Source organism: Ostrea edulis, chromosome 10, assembly GCF_947568905.1.
Source record: "Ostrea edulis chromosome 10, xbOstEdul1.1, whole genome shotgun sequence".
In the NCBI taxonomy this organism is placed as follows: Eukaryota; Metazoa; Mollusca; class Bivalvia; order Ostreida; family Ostreidae; genus Ostrea; species Ostrea edulis.
Genome location: NC_079173.1, coordinates 21,645,321 through 21,662,581, shown reverse-complemented (window position 1 = coordinate 21,662,581; position 17,261 = coordinate 21,645,321). Strand labels below are relative to the sequence as shown.

The window sequence follows — 17,261 nt, the reverse complement described above, 5'->3', positions numbered from 1 at the left end:
TGTGTTGCTTAGCAACTGTGATCTTGTGGCCAGTTTTAAGGTGTAATAACTTCTGCAACAAGGGGATGAAAGGTTTATAGGTATTGGGAATTCAAAGCTCTTGTTATTGGTTTGATTGATATTTTGGTAGAATATTTTTATATCTTGGGGGATCAAAGATTGGGGGCTTTTGAATTTAGTCTGTCGATTGGCAACTTGGATCATCATCATGGTCACTACTTTTGAACTAATTAAGATGTAGACTCCCTACTTGCTGAAATGAAAGGTGAAGGTCAAAGCTCTATTGACAGTGAAAGGTGTTGGATGAAGGTAAGAGGACCACATTTGTAAAGAGCATAGAATTTCACAAATACTGTAGAAATATTTATTTCCGAGTCATGATTTCATGGATTATTATTGGTTTGGTCCTTGCGTACAAGATTCTGCTAAACTGCAAATGGATTACATGAAGATAGCTTACATTAAGTGTGCTAGTATGAATTTGCACAAATTTTATGTGGTCGCAGACTATAGGCAGAAATAAGTACGACATGTAAAAATGGAGTATAAATAGTATATCGGTGAGAACTTTGTGCATTATTGCTGCATCCCATGCCATAGAAAAAGGGCACAGCTTAAAAGGTTCCCATTCTTTTGCAATGTTCATCATTATGGTCATCTGACAATGATCTGGACCCCACCTGTTCTACGATACTGAAAACTGGAATGGTATAGAATGTATAGTTTGTTGAAAGGAGACATTTAGTTCAGGTTTAAAAATCTGCACCTTATTATGATATACAGACTTGCAGAATTCATCGTTTTTTAACACTTTATGGAGAAAAGGAAGATGGTTTTACCAAGTCATTTGTAAAACGTGAATACTGACTATTTAAATCTGTTTTGCTAGAGGCGTTTAGGACCTCTTCTGTTCAATTGATTTTCTTGCTATCATTTCCTCAAGAATTCTCAACAATTATATATTGGCTATTTCTTCTTTTTATCAGTGCCTTTCACCTGCTTGCTCAGGTAGAGGGGAAATTCAATAAAAACTGGGGGACTTTATGAGCCGGGACAGGCAGGAAGCCATCGAATGCCCTTATCTCTCTGGGCAAACAAAAACGGATTTAATTATCCACAACTAATTTCCAATGCATCTTCTTTGACGTTATTTTATTTGCTACAAAGTTGTTAGGGAGAGCTATAAAATCGGCGTGAAATTGCTTAATTGTAATAATTATCATTATCAGTAATGAATCGGAATATTTGATTTCATGGGCTAATGGTAATTATTATCAATATTGAGTCTTAATTTTCCATCATTGTCTGACTTCGGCGTGTATAATGTCCAAAAGATTCATTGTGTACTATTGCTCTGCACTTCAATGGTGAAACAGTAATATTTTATGCAACACTTGCAGCTTGAAGCACTGTTAGTCAATATTGTATCTTGGTCAATGTCATTCAGGAGTGATGAAAACTTGTTTGGGCAATTCCCTTACTCTAGATCATAATATTTACAGCCCATCTATAGACAAACTTCGGAGAATATTCTGAAAAAATCTTGTGTGATTTGTCTCTCTGATTGTCTGTGTGTAATATTGTTTTTACCATAGAAGACACTCAGCTTCAGATTCAGTTGCTTACAACCTGACTGAGCTATGCTTTGATATATTCAAGATCATATATATACTCAAGGTCATTTAGAGAATTCATTGACAAATGCGAATTAGGACTCACTTTATGGTCAGCACCATGAATGATATTTAAGATGTTTCATGTCACCTGATGTTTTATCATGATCCTAGGCCAAGGTCATATGAAGAAGATCAAGGCCATCATGAAAAAAGAGTGGTGTATATTATTGGGATCCTTTGGACTGTAACCCCTGTAAAGAAGATCGAAGGTTTAAAAATTACCTCATTTCTATGAAGAAACTTGATAGAATTAAGACAATTTTATTGAGACTTCATTCAATGAATATTTGAGTCTTCATGAATTCATCTATAAATATTTCCATTGCCATTGTTTCTTTACAAATTGTAATGATTTAGTCATTTCCTCATAAATTTTGTGAGCCTGTGTGAAACTGAATAAACAGAGTACGTCTATTTTAACGACTGGGAATTCTGACTGAAATGAAAGTAGAATGTAAATGTCAAAATGGAATTTCGGTTTGGAATGAACTGTGATGCTTCACGTTGGTATGCTTATCATGAAGTGATGAACAGGTTTCATGATGTAGGCTGGTGTAAAGTTCATATACCCTCGGATGTCTTCAAAAGTGAAATTTATTTTTTAAGTATACTTTCATGTAATTGATGCTGATCCTCCTTAGATCAATTAATTAAATATATTTATATGACAATCTTTGACATCAAAGCTCCTGTCGGTGTTTGCCTAAGACCCATTCCAAGTTTTGCCAGCTAGCTCATCTGAGGCTATAAACAAATTTTGCCTGTCCATCTGACTATAAGACTGTGCTGAATTTCACCTGCCTGGTCAAAGTTGTCCAAAACTGTTGTTATACAGTAAATGTTCTGACAGTTTTTATATTCTCATTGAAAATGAAGAGCATGAAAAAATGATTTAAAACCACAGTGCACTTTATTTTCACATTTTCTACAGTTGACACAGATGATAATGGCTCTTATTGGTCCGACTTTTTTCTTTTAATCTTAGTGAGAGCATATGAGGGAAACACGGACTTTACATTAAAGTAGTTAATGTACATAGCTTAGTAAGGCAGATCAGAAGAGCGTTGCCCTCATTTCCTATACTGCTGTGGTATCAGTGCCGAGATTGGACATGTACGCTATCAAATCTGTGAGCCAGGCCAAATCACAAACCCAGTCCTTTTATTAATATTGATCCACAATGAAAAGAAATCATTAAGTGGATAAATCGGCGATTCAGGGAACCAGTTGGAAGGTTCGACTTGTAATATTCATGTGCTGGGTTTTCTATTCTAAGTGCCCTGTTCATGTTATTAAAAGCTACAGTTTTCTTTTTGGGGGGGGGGGGGGGGGGGGGTCTGTTAATTAATATTGATTTGGACAAGCACTCGCTCAAATTTAGTTTGATATGCACTTTTGAGTATCATAATTTGTATTGTCTAGTCAGGAAGGAATACACATATAGCTAAAGAAAAAGTTGTCTTATCTACAAGTTTAATGTATTGAACTAATGTATAAAAATTGTCAAGAATATTTAGCTTATTAGTTTTTCCCTGGCAATTTTTGTTACTGATTAGAACAGGAGAGAGAGGAAGAGAGAGAAATGTCAGAGTAACAGTGATTTATGTATAAGGAGTCCTGTGCCATTGCTCAATATCTGCCTAATGTAATACAAAGGTTGTTAAATAGGTGAGGGGTCTGCAGCTGTTACTACAATGAGGTCGATTCCAGAATCCTTGTAGTCCCTAATCGAGATTGAAAGCACAATTACACAACTAGGAACTGCAGTCTGATGATGAAGTTGGGTTTTCTTTTAATTCCTGATCATTGATCTAGCATTCCAGGGGTCTCGTTTTATGTTGGAAGTTATACAAACACATTTTAAATGGAAGGTAATGGTAATTGGGTTTTTTTGTTTATAATTTCTATATGAAGTTTTAGCTTTTTATATTGCAGTTACAAAAACTACAAAGGAAGATCGTTTGAATGTTATTTTAATCATTTCATAAATTAGGTTTTAATTTTGATGTAACGATTTGGCAGTACTGTCGGTGAGTTTATACTCCCAATGTGCTAGAGCCTCGGTTATTGTCTCTTACATACGCGGAAGTCAAATTTTTAGTATCTCACTGTGAACCTCTAGCATGCTGGAGTATGTTAGCGAGTTGCTCACTTGATTGCAACGTACAGAAGTTCTTAAAAATACAGTTACTGATCTTTTAAATTGCTAATACTTATCTTCATAAGCAGAGTGTCCAATTTACTTCCTCTCATGAGAGTAAGTGAATCGGACACTTGGCTTGCGAAGATGCTAAATATTGATCATGTTGAATTGAAAACCGATCACTGGTCTTGGATTAGAGCTCAAGTCTGAGGTCCCGTGGCAAGGTAGGCATCAACATGATGAATTGCCCACATGACTAAATGGCTGAGAGCACCTAGAAATGTGTGGCCGTTTTTTAAGGCTGTATGGTGACACACCTAGATCAGTGAAACGGTCTTGTTGGGATTTTAATATTAAACAATATTCATCAATCAATCTGTCAATAAGTTGGAGGATCTCATCCTGGTGCATTGACAAATGAAGAGTTTAAATTTTCAAGGTCCATAATCAGAAAAGTTATATTGTTCCATTGAAGCCTAGCTGTTACTGAGGGATACAGTTGTCGTGAATGGTGCAGTACCAATGACTTGAAGGATTGAAGTGGAACTGTAAAGATATAACAATTAATGTATTGCCCCCAAAACACTCAACAAACTACTTTTGGAAGTGACCTATAAATTTGGATGTGGAATGCCAGTTTAGTTTGATATAGAGATATTCATGTTTAAGTTCTGATTCCTTACTGTTCAGTCAAGTAATGCTGTAAATCAAAGGATCCTTGTTGTCTTTGATCTACCTTCCAATGCTTTTAAATTTCATGCTGCTTTTGTGTGCAGTGTCCAAACAGCACAGTTAGAATCAACAAGGTTGTAGAATGCACCGACTTCAGTGGATTCCAGTTACTGTTTGCACAACAAGTCAATAGATGTGGACAAAGGATAGAAAAATAAGGTGGTATGAGCAAGGCTGTGCCTGAGAAAAAGAGTTCTTTGATCAGTGTGCTGTTTGTTTGGCTATGGAGTAGCTTATATACAGATATGTTGAATCAGCTTTTGTGTTTTTCACTGTAGAGAGTGTCTTCTGCAATTTGGCCCAAAAATTAGCAAGCTGACAGTATAGAAAGACTGAACCTTATTCAAAGTGGATAGAAATAGGTCAATAATTTGTTCCGTTTTAAATTTGAAAATCACACATCAAGTTGGACTTGCTCAATTTAAATCAGACTTGCAAAATGCTTGCATCTTAGAGAGAGATAAGTGCATCTAGTTGATTATACACTTTTCAGTCCTTCTACATCCCCTACTGTTGGAATATATTCTGGTTTAAAATTCTCCTATTATCCAGTTTGTATATTCTTGGGATTCGAAAGCTGTAAACTTGCTAAATCTGTAGCATGGTTTGACATTCACGGCAAGGGATGTGCTTTTGTAATTTATCCTGTTTGTGTATGTGTTTATGTATCTGTGGACAAGATTACATAAAAAACTACAACTTAGATTTCATTCAAATGTTTACAAAAGTAAAGTTTCATAACTGATAGAAGAAAGAGTGGTTTAAAAATTTGTTTGATTTGTGGATGAGAACAGTTTGCAGACATGGAGATATTGCGGAGCCTTGCGATAGGGTTGTAGTCTGGCATACTATATACAAGTTGTCATTGCAGAGAGATTTTGATTTAGTACGTCCGGGTCCATTGGGCTGTTAGAGGATGAAGTGAAGTGTCAGCATGCATGTTGAAATTGATTAGCTCTGTCTGATTGATCTGGACCCGTGTTTGTGCTTTACTCTGATGTCTCCCATCTTAATATCATCATGGGGAAAAGTCACGCAAAACTTGTGATACTAATTTGACGTTGATATGGACCTAATGGCGGCTCTGCAGTGCAGTTTGTTTAATACAACAACGAAGTTTTTTAACCTTATGTCCAAGTTTGCGGAAAATACAATTTTTTAAAGAAGAAAATTCTGAACAGAGGATTGTTTTTATCGAGAAAACAGAAAATTGATTTTAAAGCAAAAGTGCTCAGGTGACAGACTTTAGGCTACACAAGTTTTTGGAAGAAGGTTATCAAGAGAGGTTTGTATAGCTTATAAAGTAGCGCATGGACAGTATCCGGTTTGCTCAAAGGTTAGTTACTGACTTTTAACTGAGAGTTAACTTAGTAATACTTTCATCGTGTTTACTGTCAGTTAAAACTGCCTAACCTATGGGCAAATACTTCCAGGAAGATAATGCTTTTATAAAGGAGAAAATGGTCAAAACTCTTTCATGTTTAGAAGATCTGGAAAATGTTCATAACTGTTGATACTATGTTGAGTTTGAGGAAATAGGATTAGAACAAATATACATGATGTTCATTGAATGGTTCTTACTTTGGTATAATAAGCCAGTGGAATTTATGTCAAATGAAGTTGTCATCAAACTCGGAATGTCTATTGTTATACAGGGAGCTCTTGCTGACAGTGGAATTTGCCACTGTTATTCACTGACATGAACAATCATTATGAAACAAATGGAGTTTTGTAGTTAATGTTTAGATCTATGTATGACTTAAAAATAACATTTTCAAAACTCAATCGTCTTGAGATTTATTGCAATGAAACAAGAAATCAACACTGCAATCTTTTAAAAAACATTTTCATGTTATTCTTATTCCCTTGAGATTGGCATTCAAATTGTTTTTGTTCCAGTTGTGTCTTTGTTCAACTGAAAGCTCAAGGTCAGATTTAATTTGATCAAGAGGACTAACACATCTTGAACATAAACACCATACGTTTGTAGTTTTGTGTCGTACTCTGGGAAATTCACTCATGTGGGGACATCATCAGTTGTTGGTGAAGTGCCACAAATTAGTACATGCAATACTCAAATGTTGTAGCAGTGACTATTTGTTATTGTGTCAATGTCTACAGTAAGATGAAACATTGGTTTCTTATGTCATGCAAAGGACCCGTGACTCTCACTTCTAATGCCAGAATAGGAACTGTCACTACATAGCTTAAACTTAGTTTTAACACAGCCATTGGTGAATTCAATGCAGGACCTCCAGGTTGTGAAATACTCTTAACCACTGGGCTATCTTTATCATTTTGTTCTCAAGAATTTATTGGAGCATAGATATAATTGTACTACTTTAATTCCTTTTCAATTGCCTATTTTTTTTTCCAGATGAACAAAGCATGCCTGGGAGTGTCTACCAGCTTAATGCAGCGCATTGTGGAAAAATCTGCAATGATCTCCAGTGAAAGACAGTCCCCTATCCAGGGTCTTCTCCCTTTAGCAATGGAGGCGGGGTCAAATATTGTCAAGGCTATTTCTATGGCTGCCAGAGCTCAAACTGATTTGTGGTTCTTCAGAGAGAAACTAGCACAAAGTATAGAGTCGCTGGAAAAATTTGTCAAGGTTAGAACATGGATTGCATATTTGATATTAAAGCAAAATAGAAATTGAGTTTTCAACTTGCAGTCCATTCTATTGCAAAAATAATTGTGAGTTAATGTACCAGAAACTTTCAAAGAGGATTTTTTCATCATGCCTTCAAGATTGAAGGTTAAGGACACACTGTATTTTATCTGTCTGTCTGTCTACAACTTAAAACTTCCGAGTTTTTGATTTGTGAAACTGAAAGGATAAAGTAAATACCTGATTACTTTCAGGTCATGTTTCAAGGTTAGCTGTCTTTATGGTCATATTTAAATATTTCATATGAAATATGCCACAGTAACCATAGGACCTGGAATATTTATGGGGGCAATAATTGTTTCACTGTTAGACTGGGGATAATAAGTGTGTCACTGTTATACTGGGGATATTAAGTGTGTCACTGTTAGACTGGGACTGTTAGACTGGGGATATTAAGTGTGTCACTGTTAGACTGGGGATATTAAGTGTGTCACTGTTAAACTGGGGATATTAAGTGTGTCACTGTTAAACTGGGGATATTAAGTGTGTCACTGTTAGACTGGGGATATTAAGTGTCACTGTTAGACTAGGGATATTATGGGTTACTGTTGGACTGGGGATATTAAGTGTGTCACTGTTAGACTGGGGATATTAAGTGTCACTGTTAGACTGGGGATATTAAGTGTGTCACTGTTAGACTGGGGATATTAAGTGTGCACATGTCATGAAACTATTTAATGGCAGATATTTTTAAGAAAAAGAAAAAAGTTGATTTATTCATGAATAATTTAATTTTTGAAAAATCATCGGATTCATGGAAGTCATTATTTATCAACTTCAGCATTCTTGTATTATGCGATATAAAGCATTTGTTTTTCACTGTTATTTAGAGAAAAGGCCAAATGACTGGTAGTGGTTTTACTGAGAATGCATGAAACTGATGCCTCACCATATAGAATTAATCATAAGAGCTCCTATTTTCAATTGACAGATGTGGTGTGGAGAGCTTCATTTGACTTTCATGAGTTAATGTTGAAAGATAAGGCTCTCACCGCACACCAATCAATACAAAATTGCAACGATACTTAGCTTGCTTGTCGCTGTCATTAGGGTGTAAGGCCAGATAGAATAATGTTTGTGTTGCAAGGTCCTTCTCTCTCAATGTCTCTCGCTTTGATTAAAACTTGCCTGTGTCTTCACGAGTTTGATCTTTATTGATCCGCCCTTTTGTAGATTTATTAACCCACATTTCTACATAGGATTATATTACCTTCCAATGCATTGGTTCCTATGGATTTTCAAGGTCAGCTGTATAAGGTCAAGGTAACTGTAGGCAAAATTTTGAAACACCCATGCTGTAATTTTGACAAATTACATAGTGAAGGCATTTAACACTTTAGAGAAAAAATAATTTTTATTTTATATACAAGATCATTTCCCATACAGATTCACACATACTGTCTCTGGCAATGGAAGGTCCTTTCTTAACTTTCTGATCAAAATTTAATCAGTTTCCTGTTGTTTTCATTGGCATTACATTTACATTTTCTTAAGAATTCTAAGCCAATTTCTTCCAAACTTGGCACAGAGTATCATCCTTGGGTATAGGAGAATCAAGTTTGTTCAGATGAAGAGACTTCCACAGAAAGATGGATTTGGGAAATACATTGTTTGTCTAGAAAACCCTCTTCTTGTTCGCTTAACCAGTAAAGTAATATGTACATTAAATTGTGCTTCAAGGTTTAGACTGGACAAGCTACTAACTAACCCGCACTATGGCTGAAATCAAAATTTAATAGTTTCCGAGTTAAATAATTATTCCAAACTTAAATGATATCCAGTTTAGACTGGACAGCTGCAGTTTTAAGTTAGATGTATAAGGAGATCTTAAATTTTCTTAGATCTACAACCTAGGGTATAATGTACCAAATTGATATCTTAGCATCGTGATCTATAGCTTAGATTCAGATTAGTGGAAGTGGAGACCTCCGGGGCCAGGGTAGGGTCATTAAAAGAGACGTCATGTTTTACATAGGATGTTTTAAAATCTCATGATTTCTCAACCATAGTATGCACTGATTTATCAATCTAATATACAAGCATCCTCATGTACTGTAGATTCAGATTTGTTGAAGCTATGATCCCTGGGTCTAGGGTGAGGTTGCAATAGGGTTTCAAGTTGTGAAATGAGTATGGAAATTTTTTGGAAATCTTCTCATGAAGCACAAGGGCACAACATATGTAACTGATAGACATCCTCAAGTTGGGCAGAATCAATTCTCTTCATTCCGATACTCAACCCTAGCCACAACAGGGACTCGTAATGTTTCACTAATAGTGCCCCAAACTTATGAAATTTTAATTCTGTCGAGGTCTTTCGGATGAGCAATGTAACCCATAGATCTCATAATTATGAGAACAATGGCTGCAGATAGCCTGTATGAGAAGAAACAACTATCATTTTACGTGGCCCCAGACAACCTGACAAATGGAACCCCTTTGTTTCGGTGTCTTTAACAGAGAGGAATTTACCTTTAATTATCACCTTGACAACATGTTCTTAGGTGTAACTTCAATCGAGAGTGCTTTCACAATAAGCCCAAGTATGCAAGCCTCTTTAATCAAACAAAACAATCAGGCGGGAGTCGTAACACTTTAGAAAGAGAAAAAATATGATTTTATCAGAGATTGATGAATCAATAAATTTGACGGTTTCATCAATACTGGAGGGTTTGACTTTCAAAGACTCAGGAACAGAATCATAAATTTTCTTGTGTTCCTCACTTAGGTGATCATCGATTGATTTTTATATAGTAAACAGTTTGTATACCCATAATGATTAAAACATCAACAATGGAAAATGAAGAGACATCTGTGCCTGCTGGGTGTTATGCATGCTTCTGACAATTGAGAGGAAAAAAATCCATTTCATCCATTAGACGTAAGACGTATTAATTAGTGTATAAAAATGGGGAAAACAAAAATGTCTTATCACGTTACATGTACATTTGAAGTTACACGTGTTCATAATCGGGATCATACATGTACATCTGAAATTTCATACATGTTCATAATCGGGATCATACATGTACATCTGAAATTACATACATGTTCATAATCGGGATCATACATGTACATCTGAAATTACATACATGTTCATAATCGGGATCATACATGTACATCTGAAATTACATACATGTTCATAATCGGGATCATACATGTACATCTGAAATTACATACATGTTCATAATCGGGATCATACATGTACATCTGAAATTACATACATGTTCATAATCTTGCTAGATAACTCATTTTGCAAATATCAAGTTATCAGTTCCTTTAAAAGTTAATACTTCAAGTAATGAGAACAATGGAATTGTTTTAATAATTCACTAGGAGCGAGCAATTTTTTTAAAAGTAGAACTGTAAACATATCTGGTCATCTGTAAACAAGAGCTGCTAGCATTAATCGCTTCAGGAAAAACAGTTTCCAGTGTATATAGATCTCTTCCAAGAACGCGATCAGAAATTCAACCTCGACCTAGCATTGAGTATGTGTTGAATTAATAATGACTTGCAATTGCATAATTTTGCATAAATCTACAAAGAATTTCATGAAATTTCCATACAATAAAATTTCTTGGAAATGATCTTCATTGTTTAAAGTTCACACAGACTGTATAGGGGATGCATATATACTTTTTCAATAATTTTTTAATTATTTTTTTTAGTAGATTTTATTGTCTAGACAATACTATATTCAATGATACGTGAATATTTTCAGTGTAAAACCCTTGCTGTTCTTGATTTGAAGGTGGGAAACATGTCAGTAAATGTATTTTAAAACACATTGAATAAAATATTTTCATGGACTTGGTACATTATTGAGATATAAAGTATTCAAGCTTGCCATGTTGTTAAACTATGGCGATATTTAACTTTGTAATATCATACTACTATCGCTATTTTTTATCATTATATATATCTATATGGTACACTCAAAGAATATCAGTATTTAAGAATTTCAAAAAACTATACCAATGAAATTTATTCTGAATTCTGTATTTTCAAATTTGAAAGAGAAATTTGAGAGAGAGAAAAATCATGCGGTAGCGATTTTCTAATACAGATTTTCTAATACAGCGCTATAGTCTACTGCAGCAAACATTAAAACATTAACACAGTTTAGTTTTGATTTATTATGATTATCATTGATTGAACTAAAGAATTGTTCTAATCATGCACATAAATCTTGTCCTGAAGTTACATAATCTTGATTGAGAGTAGGAGGTACATGTATATGCTACCAACACCAGAGAAATTTGATATGGGTGAAAAGTGGAGGATATGTACAACAATATTTTAAGACTGAACACTTTCAAACTTACTTTATTTAGTCAAAGAATGTAGTTTTAGTAGAAAGCAATTTGAAGAAGAAAAAAATTAAAACCTCTGCTGGACGCGAACCCTCGATCTACAATTCATCTGCAATAAGTCAATGTGCTATAACCTACTATAGGCGATGATTCTTGAAATGAATGGACAAATATTGCTGATATTTATATATTCATACATGTTGTAGAAGAAAGTCAGCCTTTATGACAATGTAGAGTACATCCTTAATGTTTATTGTCAGTGGAACCCCATCCCCTTCTTCTACCTCCCCTACACCCCCCCCCCCCCCCCCCCCTTGGTCTTTCGGAATAGTTCTATACAGCCTTTCCCATTCTGCTTGATTCCGACATTCACCACTTTAAGCTATCAGGTTTTTTCAGAAATCGGTAGAAGTAGTGAATTATTGTTATTGGTTTGTAAGGATGACACTGTTTGATATTGACTGGATCAGTGGAGAAAGCCTGTGACATTGGTTTAAATCTCTCCAGCTGTTGCTGTAACAAGATCTGAGATAGGGGCATTGTTTATAGAGGGTTGAATATTATAACTGGACTTGGTTCTAAGTCAACACTATCGACCAGTTACTGAGGAAACAGATTTCCAGGAGGAATGAAATCGAAAGTTTTCCTGTAATGTCCACGAGACTGAAAATGAGTCATGTTAAAACATAATATGTAATGAAAAACATAAAAATAAAGAACAATTAAGGAAAAATATAAGAATTTGGCTAGATCAGATTAATTGATACCTGTTCATAAGACTTTGATTATATATATAGTTTATTACATTTGGTTTTTAAGTGAATACACTTTGGTATTGTACGTAGTACATAAAATTACTAAACTCAAAAGTCATAATTAATTATCATTTATGATAATGACTAAATTGGGGGCATAAATAATGACCTAGAGACTGGAGGTTGGGGTATGATAATGATGTAGACTGAAGATTGGGGTATGATAATGATATAGACTGAAGGTTGGGGTATGATAATGATGTAGACTGAAGGTTGGGGTATGATAATGATGTAGACTGAAGATTGGGGTATGATAATGATGTAGAGACGGAAGATTGGGGTATGATAATGATGTAGACTGAAGATTGGGGTATGATAATGGTGTAGACTGAAGATTGGGGGCATTATAATGACCTAGAGACTGAAGATTGGGGTATGATAATGATGTAGAGACTGGAGGTTGGGGTATGATAATGATGTAGACTGAAGATTGGGGTATGATAACGATGTAGACTGAAGGTTGGGGTATGATAATGATGTAGACTGAAGATTGGGGTATGATAATGATGTAGAGACGGAAGATTGGGGTATGATAATGATGTAGACTGAAGATTGGGGTATGATAATGGTGTAGACTGAAGATTGGGGGCATTATAATGACCTAGAGACTGAAGATTGGGGTATGATAATGATGTATAGACGGAAGATTGGGGTATGATAATGATGTAGACTGAAGATTGGGGTATGATAATGATGTAGACTGAAGATTGGGGTATGATAATGATGTAGAATGAAGATTAGGGTATGATAATGATGTAGACTGAAGATTGGGGGCATTATAATGACCTAGAGACTGAAGATTGGGGTATGATAATGATGTAGACTGAAGGTTGGGATATGATAATGATGTAGACTGAAGATTGGGGGCATTATAATGACCTAGAGACTGAAGATTGGGGTATGATAATGATGTAGACTGAAGATTGGGGTATGATAATGATGTAGACTGAAGATTGGGGTATGATAATGATGTAGACTGAAGGTTGGGGTATGATAATGATGTAGACTGAAGATTGGGGTATGATAATGATGTAGAATGAAGATTGGGGTATGATAATGATGTAGAATGAAGATTGGGGGCATTATAATGACCTAGAGACTGAAGATTGGGGTATGATAATGATGTAGACTGAAGATTGGGGTATGGTAATGATGTAGAGACTGAAGATTGGGGTATGATAATGATGCAGACTGAAGATTGGGGTATGATAATGATGTAAAGACCAGACCTGTAACAGAACTGTCATGCCACAACTGGAGATTTGAAAATTTTCAGCTGGAGTTTTGGTCTGATAACTGGAGATTTTTTATCAACATTTTTTTTACCGTCATTGGCTAATGAAATCATGCTACTGGTAGTTTAGGGTTTTTTTGTGTTACAAGTGTCTGAGTTCATAATCATCAGATCCTTTTTGTGTTGAGAACATTGATAATTCCTTTTTTGTGTTAAGAACATTGATAATTCTTAAGTCAATACCTTAAAAAACCACAATTAAAAGGAAAAAAAACTTGTTATATTTATATATTTATTACAGAGATAACAAGTTATAACAATTATCACTTTTCAGAAAAGTTAACCAACATATTAGATCTAGACCTACTAATAAATTTAAGCTCACTTGAGATTTCAGCACTGATGAGCTAAATAATATAAAGAACATGTTCTCGCATAAAAGAACTACATTGCATATCTGAAAACGTGTTGTTGTTTTTCTCGGTGAAACGTGTAGTGAACAAATATATGTTACATGACTTGTCCACGTACTATTTATACATGCATGTGTAAATAAATATTGAGAAAATTCGAACTGTGCACACCCATCGTCGTCTTGCCGTATCCATCTTTGAATATACAGTTCAGTTAGAGATAATCCATTCTAATACAATTGTGTCATTCTGTCCACACATATTACGAACATCTTCAGTGTCCACTTTCTTTTACCACCTGCTCCTTACCAAGTTTTCAACAGCATCAAAGATCGTCCGACTTCAACTGTCGGTATCACTTCTTAATCACCAAAGCGTGTGCCAAAAACAATCTTTTTAATCATCCACTAATTGTTTATTATCACTAATTGCTGTGTAATCATAAATAAACTCCTCAAATGGCTTCAGTAATTACTGTTCCCTCGTTAATTGACGTTTACCTGTGCAGTCACTGTGACAGAAAAATCAATAACAGGAAATAGACGACTTTCGATTGTCTCGGGGTTTTACCTTATCAATATCGAAAAATGGCGCTCAGAAAATTTTTGTTGTTGAAAATTTGAAATGACGGAAGATTTTACATTTTAACGGAAGGAACGGAAGGGGGGCTCAAATTCGGGAGATTTTGTCTTCCGACTGAAGAATCACAGGTCTGAGAGACGGAAGATTAGGGGTATTATAATGCTCTGGAGACAGAAAAGTGGTGATATTATAATGATATAAGGACTAAAGATCGGGAAGATTGTAATGATATAGAGGTTGAAAATTGGGGTATTGCATTGTTTTAAAATTTGAACCATGTATTCAGTCAACGTCATGTATTAATGTCCAAGGTTAAATGACTTGTCCATGATCAGGTGTTTCTGTCATTTTGTTTTCTATTTGGATATTCTTCACACTGTTTATGCGATTCCCCAATGTGTTGTACTTTATTATGTGGACAAATGTATAACTCTATACTGAATGAAAATTCCCTTCTCAAAGTGCCCAGTATATAAACTAGCAATGTTTGTAGAGTGAAGTATATTCTGCACAGTGTAACTATACAAGCTATAGTATATAATATCTAATGACTAGGAGGGCAATGGAGAGTTTATTGTTGCCAGAGAGAGCAATAATATTTGCACTTGAGGGTGGCAATAAACATGCTATCGCCCTCCTAGCCATTGGATAGGTGTTTTATTATACCAAAGTAGAATAAACCGTTATAAGTTAATATCAATTGTAACTTAATTGTCGTCTATAAGCAGGTGCTCTAGTTGTAACATCAAAACGACATCCTGGACTTTGTATTTGATGTCACAATGCCGACTTGCGAGTAGAATCGAATGCTGCTGATGAATAGGTGAAGTCTATCATTCCTCGGGTAGATAGCACAGAAACTATTGCACGGCAGAGGTGTTTTGGTGAAAATAGTCAGCTTATTGTCTTTTTATGACGAGAAGAATACATTGATACTTCAGAAGTATAATAAAGTTAACTAATTTAAACTGCCATATATAGTATGCTTGTTTTAATTTTCAGAATGAGATTCAATATCACATGATCGGAGAACCACCAATCAGGACACAGGAAGCAGGCTTTATGTCGGCACTAGCTGGAGTGTTCGAGTTCCAGATCACACCTACACTGAATATTGGCAAATCAAAAATAGTCTTACCAAAGCAGCTGGCCTTCCCTACGAACAAACAAAACACCACTGAGACTGTAGATTATGGCGGAATTCCCTCCCTTGGTAGGGTCTCGAGAGCCACCACACCTGACTGTCTTAGAACAGAATTTCTGAGATACGAAACCAATCCATACCAATTTGTCCAAAAAGGAGAATTTATGGTAAGGTGACAAAAGATGTCTCGATTGTGAGGATAGATTATTATGACTGCCATCTAGAATCACTATGGTTACAATGTCATGTGGTATTACTGTTGTTGGTGATACTGCTAAGGGCCCCAGATTGTCCTTAACATATATTCTTACATGTAAGCCAAATTCTTGGGAGCAAAATTTTGACTCTGAAGTTTTTTTTCTGACTATTACATGAATACTACTGCTGGAAATTTTTTCCTGTTGCAACAACTTGCGACATCTGAATATATTAAAGCATTAGTGCCGATTTAATTATTCGAAAATGGTTATTTAAGTTGACAGTTTGATTAATAAAAATTTCAGTCTGACTTATAAGAGGGTCAGTGTCAAAGTTTTAAAAAGTTCTGAAAAACAATCACGGACTTTACATTAGTAGATTTTAAAGTACGTAGCAGATTCAAGATGGAACATCCCTAAGATAAGAAAGATAACTTTCAATGAAATTTTTTTTAGGTTAACTCTGAAGTGACCACATTGAACATCTACGATTGTCATGGAAACAGTATTGAGAATCTTCAGGACGATGATGCAGTATCCATTCAGTTACCACGGCGAAACCAGAGTGTAGGTTGACAAATGGGATCTAGTATAAAATGATAGAAAAGGCATTCACCCAAATTAGCAAAACTGCAGAATAGCATTGCCAATGCTGAGTCTGTAAGTCTTGTATTAAGGTGAATATTAGCTGTGACAAGGGCACTGTCATTATGAAAGCTTCTCAAGTCACATCAAAATAATCTAAAGTCACATCTAAAGATTTTGTTGCTGATGGCCTTTAAATGACAATCATAATTTCACTTGTGACAGTTTGACCATGGTCAGATATTGCAAAAACACAGTGCATAAAGTACTGACTCAAAAGTTGCCAACTCTAACCCTATTGGGTGGATGTTCGAATTTCTTGCAAAGGATTTAGAGTTATGGGGTCAAAGAAAATGGCATCTGTTAATGACAACTGTCATTTGGTTTCTAGCAATAACTTGAGAAGGATTTGAATTTGCACTATGTCTTTTTTTCTTTTGATCAAATGACCTTAATTAAACTCCACACAATGAACTTGCAGAGGGTATAATGTTTTTGACCCATCATCCGTCAGTCCCTTTCTTGTCAGCGCAACTCCTCTGAGACCGCTCAACAGAATTTCGTGAAACTTTGTAGTTAAAAAGGACACTGTCTGTAGATGTGCATATTCCCAGTAGCTCAGTGGTAGAATATTCACTTCGTAACTGGGAGGTTGTGAGTTTCAGTCCCGCTTGTGCCATGATCGTGTCAAACCCAAGGCATTAAAATAGGTAGGGAGGGATTGCTCCTTCGCCAAACACTCGGCATTAAGAA

At 35.4% G+C, this 17,261-nt stretch overlaps 1 protein-coding gene across 4 annotated transcripts in view; it reads left to right on the top strand.

The window, feature by feature from the left end:
• Positions 1-17,261, top strand: part of LOC125665513 (polycystic kidney disease protein 1-like 1) — a 221,997-nt gene that overhangs the window by 150,552 nt on the left and 54,184 nt on the right. For all 4 annotated transcript variants that reach the window (XM_048898165.2, XM_048898166.2, XM_048898167.2 and 1 more), the window contains 3 exons: positions 6,929-7,162; positions 15,585-15,893; positions 16,380-16,490. In XM_048898165.2, coding sequence (XP_048754122.2) covers positions 6,929-7,162; positions 15,585-15,893; positions 16,380-16,490 — 654 coding nt within the window. The remainder of the gene's footprint in view (positions 1-6,928; positions 7,163-15,584; positions 15,894-16,379; positions 16,491-17,261) is intronic.